Raw genomic sequence first — 4,206 nt, forward strand, 5'->3', positions numbered from 1 at the left:
GGACAAGAGGGAAAAAAAAAAAAGCAGCGGCTTGGAGGAGGTTTCCCCGTTATCATCAGCCCGAAAACTACCGCTCGGTCCCGGCGGCAGCGCCTCACCGAGACCGCGACGTCCCCCGCCGCTGCCCCATCCCCGCAGGAGGTCACAAACGGCTCTTTCCAAAACAATAAACTTTTAATGCTAAAGCAGTTATAACCAAAAGCTGTACAGAGTTGGAATTTTTTTTTTGTTGTTTGTATTTTTTTTTTGTTAGAAAACAATTTTTTCTTCCCCATAAATATTGTTCAGTTCCCGGCACTTTGTATCAATAATTAAATTACGAACGATAAATATGGCATCATGGATATGTATTTACAAAAAAAAGTTATTACAAAAAGGCAACTGTTATACTAAACGTCACAATCTGCGTAGAATAAACACCACATCCTCATCCTGAAAAATACTGACCGACCCCATCAGACAAGAATACATTCACAAGTGTAATGCTTGGAGAGAGAGAGAGAGAAAGAGAGAGAAGGAGAAAGAGGAGGAGAGCAGAGAAAAAAGCAGCAGGAGAGCTAGAGAGGAAAGTTCAAGACATAACAGGACTTTGGCACGGTTTAAGACTGTAAGTTTAAACAATCACCACTAAGGCGAAAGAGAATTTTCATCCTCATGTCAACATCCCACCGAAAGAAAGAAAAACGAAACAAATAAAAATAATAATAATAATAAAAAAAAAAAGTGGGGAATCAGAGGAAGAGGGACTCGGGCAGGGAAGGAAAAAAAATATCAAAGAAACGACTGTGACTGCAAAAAAATGAAAACAAATAAAAAAAGAAATCCAATCCTGAGAAAAGGACATGGCTAGTCCAGCGTCTGGGCTTGCAAAAAAACAGTAATAATTATAATATAATAATAAAAGACACCCCCCTCCGGATCCTTGCAGTTAACTAGGTGTAGCCCTATGCGGTCGTCGGTGTGGAAACTCCATTTCCGTGGGAGCAAGCTGCAGTTGGCTTGGTTTGTCCTTTTTTTCCTCTTTTTTTTTTTTTTTTTAACTTGTTCCCAACACATTTGGTCCAGTCTCTGGTGGGGCAGCAGCTGCCTTCACACATACCACTCATTAAAATTGGGGGGCAGTCCAGGGTTGTGGCCGGGGTTACTCTGGAGGGCGGCCGGCGGCGTTTTAGCGGAGTCCTTAGTGCCGGTGGAGCCCACCGCGGGGGGCGTGGAGGACTCGTAGCCCGAACTGGCTGCAGGGGAAGAGTCCGACCCCTGGGATTCGTGCACCTAAAACCAAGAGGCAGAGATGGGAGCAAGCTCGAGGTCCCAGCCACCCCGCCGAGCCGGGTCGGGATGCTCCCCCCGTGCAGGAGGGATACTGGGGACCAGCAGCTCCAGCCCCTGCTTTGCCATCCCGAGCACCGGTGGCAAAAGCCACGCGGGCTCCTGGCCACTTCATCGCAACGTCCCGACATGGGGGTTGCATTCATAGAATCACAGAATCACCAGGTTGGAAAAGACCTCTTGGCTCATCGAGTCCAACCAATTCACGCATCCCTCCAGCACCGAGCCGCGCTCTGGGAACCGGGCAGCGCTCCCACCATTGGGAACACAAAAAGAAACTACGCCATTTCCACGAGCTGTGCTCCAGCCACGGCCTAAACACCAGGGACCACCCGGGCCGTGCCGGGAGCGCGGAGCCGTGCAGCGGGCACCGCTCGAGCTCTGCTCTGCGCCGGGGAACCGAGCCCCGAGCACGCCAGCGACTGCGCATCCCTGCTCAGGGAGGAAAGGGCTGGGGCGCAGGGGTGATTACCTTCATGTGTTTCCTAAGTGAGCTGGGGTGGGTGTAGGATTTGTCGCACACCTTGCAGATGTAGGGCTTGTCCGAGGTGTGGACGTGCATGTGTTTCTTCCTGTCGCTGCTGTTGGCGAAGCGCCTGTCGCAGCCCTCAAACTCGCACTTGAAGGGCTTCTCACCTGTGAAATTCAGAGAGGGTGAAGGAGGGCCGTTCCCTTCTCCATCCCCGCCTGCCTCCTCCCAGGACAACTTTTGCCCCGTTTACCCCGCCTTGGGGATGCACGAGCACCCCAAAAAAAAATAAAGAAGGACAGCAGGGTTTGTTACGTGTCGGATAAATTGAGGTCGGCCTTTGTTACTTTTAATTCGCCTCCCACCAGACCCGTGCTGTGTTCCGGTGGGGACGGCGGCTGGGCGAGCGCAGGGAGGGAGAAGATCCGAGACAAATTCAGCGGGTCACACAGTTTTACAAGACTCACTTAAGGACACAGCTAAAATACGTTTGCTTCCTGCCTTTCCCTCCCTCTCCCCTCCAGCCGGGCAGAGGGTTGAAGAGAAGACAGAGCTGCAAGCAGAAATACTTTTTGACAAAAAGTCTCGCCGATTTAATTAAGAGAGGCGCCAACCGGGCCTAAAAATAAAATAAAACCTTACCTGTGTGCGTCCGCTTGTGAATCTTGAGGTTCTCGGAGCGGGCAAAGATCTTGCCGCAGCCGGGGAAGGGGCAGGGGAAAGGCTTCTCCCCCGTGTGCACCCGAATGTGGTTCACCAGTTTGTATTTCGCCTTGAAGGATTTGCCTTCCCGCGGACACTCGTCCCAGTAGCAGATGTGGTTGTTCTGCTCCGGCCCCCCGACGTGCTCCATGGTGACATGGGTCACCAGTTCGTGCATGGTGCTGAAAGTCCTGTCGCAGCTCTTCTTGGGCCGGCTGAGCTGGCTCTCGTCGAGCCACTTGCAGGACAATTCTTGCTTGATGGGTTGGCGCATGTACCGAAAGAAAGCCCCGGGGCCGTGGTGGTGGTGGTGGTGGTGATGGGCCGCCACGTTCATGCCCATATTCATGTTCATGTGGTTGTAGTTGTGGAACTGGGCGCCGGCGTAAGGGTCCGTGCGGGGGCTGGAGACGGCTCGGTAGGGATCCGGCCGCCCGAAGAGGTCTCCCCGCAGCCCCAGGTGCATCTGCCCGTTGTCCACGTGCCCGTTGGGAGACGTGTGGCTCGGACTCTGCTCGTGGAGCCCCGGGAAGAGCAGGTAGCCCGGGGTGTCCGGGATGCCGCCGGGGCCGTGCAGCCCCCCGGGGGAGCCGCCGAACAGCCCGTGTTGCGCCGTGCCGGAGGCGGCCTCCGCGATGCCGGAGCCGCGGTTGCGAAAGAGAAAATCGCGGGTGGAGTTGAAAGCGGCGGCCCCGCCGTAGGAGGGCACCTGCCCGGCGTGGTGGTGGTGATGGTGGTGGTGCCCCAGGGCGCTGGCGTAACCCGGTGCCTGCGGCGTGAACGCCGAGCTCTGCCCGGCAGCGAGGTCGTGCGGGGCCGCGTTCAGCTTGAAGGCGGCGGCGTGCGAGGAGTCCCCGAAGGGCCCCAGTCCCATACCACCGGCCGCGGCGTCGCGACCGGGCATCTCGTGGTGACGGGGCGCCGGGAAGCCGCCCACCCCCAGAGCCGGGAACTGCGGCCCCCCGTCCAGCAGCATCGTCATGGGCGCGGGGCCGCCGGCGCGGCGGCAGCCTGCCCCCTCCTCCTCCTCCTCCTCCTCTTCCTCCTCCCGCCCCTAAAAAAGTACAAAACCACCCCAAAACGCGCCCCCCGCCACCCCACCCCACCCCCCCCGCCCCGCCGCCGCCGCGGGCGGGCAGAGAGGCGAGCACCCCCCCGTCCGACCTAAAAACCCAAATAAAACGGCAGTCCCAAAGAGGCGCCCGCCCCCGGGCAGGGCGAGGCGCAGCGCGGCCCCGCTCCCGCTCGCCGCCGTCGGGGCACTGACGGGGCGCCCGCCCGCGCCTCGCACATAAACCAACGCCGGGGCCACGGCAGCGCCGCGCCAATGGGGAGCCGCCGGCCGCCGCCTCACGTGACCCGCCGCGCGCCGCCCCATTGGCCGCCGGGCGCTTGATTGGCACGCGCCGCGCGCCGCCGGGGACGCTGATTGGGCGCTGGGCGCCTGGCAGGTAAAACGGGGAGGGGGGGGGGGCGTGGGACGGGACACACGCGCGCACACACACACACGCACACACACACACACACACACACACACACACACGCACACATACACACACACACGGGACCGGGACGGGGGGCAGCGGCGGGGAGCCCCGTGTGCCGGCCCGGGGCGCAGCAGGTCTCCCCCCTACCCGCCTTGATGCGCGCACGGTGCCTGTCCCTATGTCCCGCTGCGCCCCCCCCCCCCCCCCCGCTTCCCCGCA

The 4,206-nt window shown here is 59.1% G+C and overlaps 1 protein-coding gene across 1 annotated transcript; it reads right to left on the minus strand.

The window, feature by feature from the left end:
• Nucleotides 1-191: 191 nt before the first annotated feature.
• On the minus strand, nucleotides 192-3,537 carry ZIC3 (Zic family member 3). The gene is made up of 3 exons (XM_009562507.2): nucleotides 2,441-3,537; nucleotides 1,802-1,965; nucleotides 192-1,272 (listed from the first exon to the last, which is right to left on the minus strand). The coding sequence occupies exons 1-3, from the start codon at nucleotides 3,480-3,482 to the stop codon at nucleotides 1,090-1,092; spliced, it is 1,389 nt and encodes a 462-aa protein (XP_009560802.2). The 5' UTR covers nucleotides 3,483-3,537; the 3' UTR covers nucleotides 192-1,089.
• Between the last annotated feature and the right edge of the window lie 669 nt (nucleotides 3,538-4,206).

The sequence above is a fragment of the Cuculus canorus genome, chromosome 10 (assembly GCF_017976375.1).
Source record: "Cuculus canorus isolate bCucCan1 chromosome 10, bCucCan1.pri, whole genome shotgun sequence".
Lineage (NCBI taxonomy): Eukaryota > Metazoa > Chordata > Aves > Cuculiformes > Cuculidae > Cuculus > Cuculus canorus.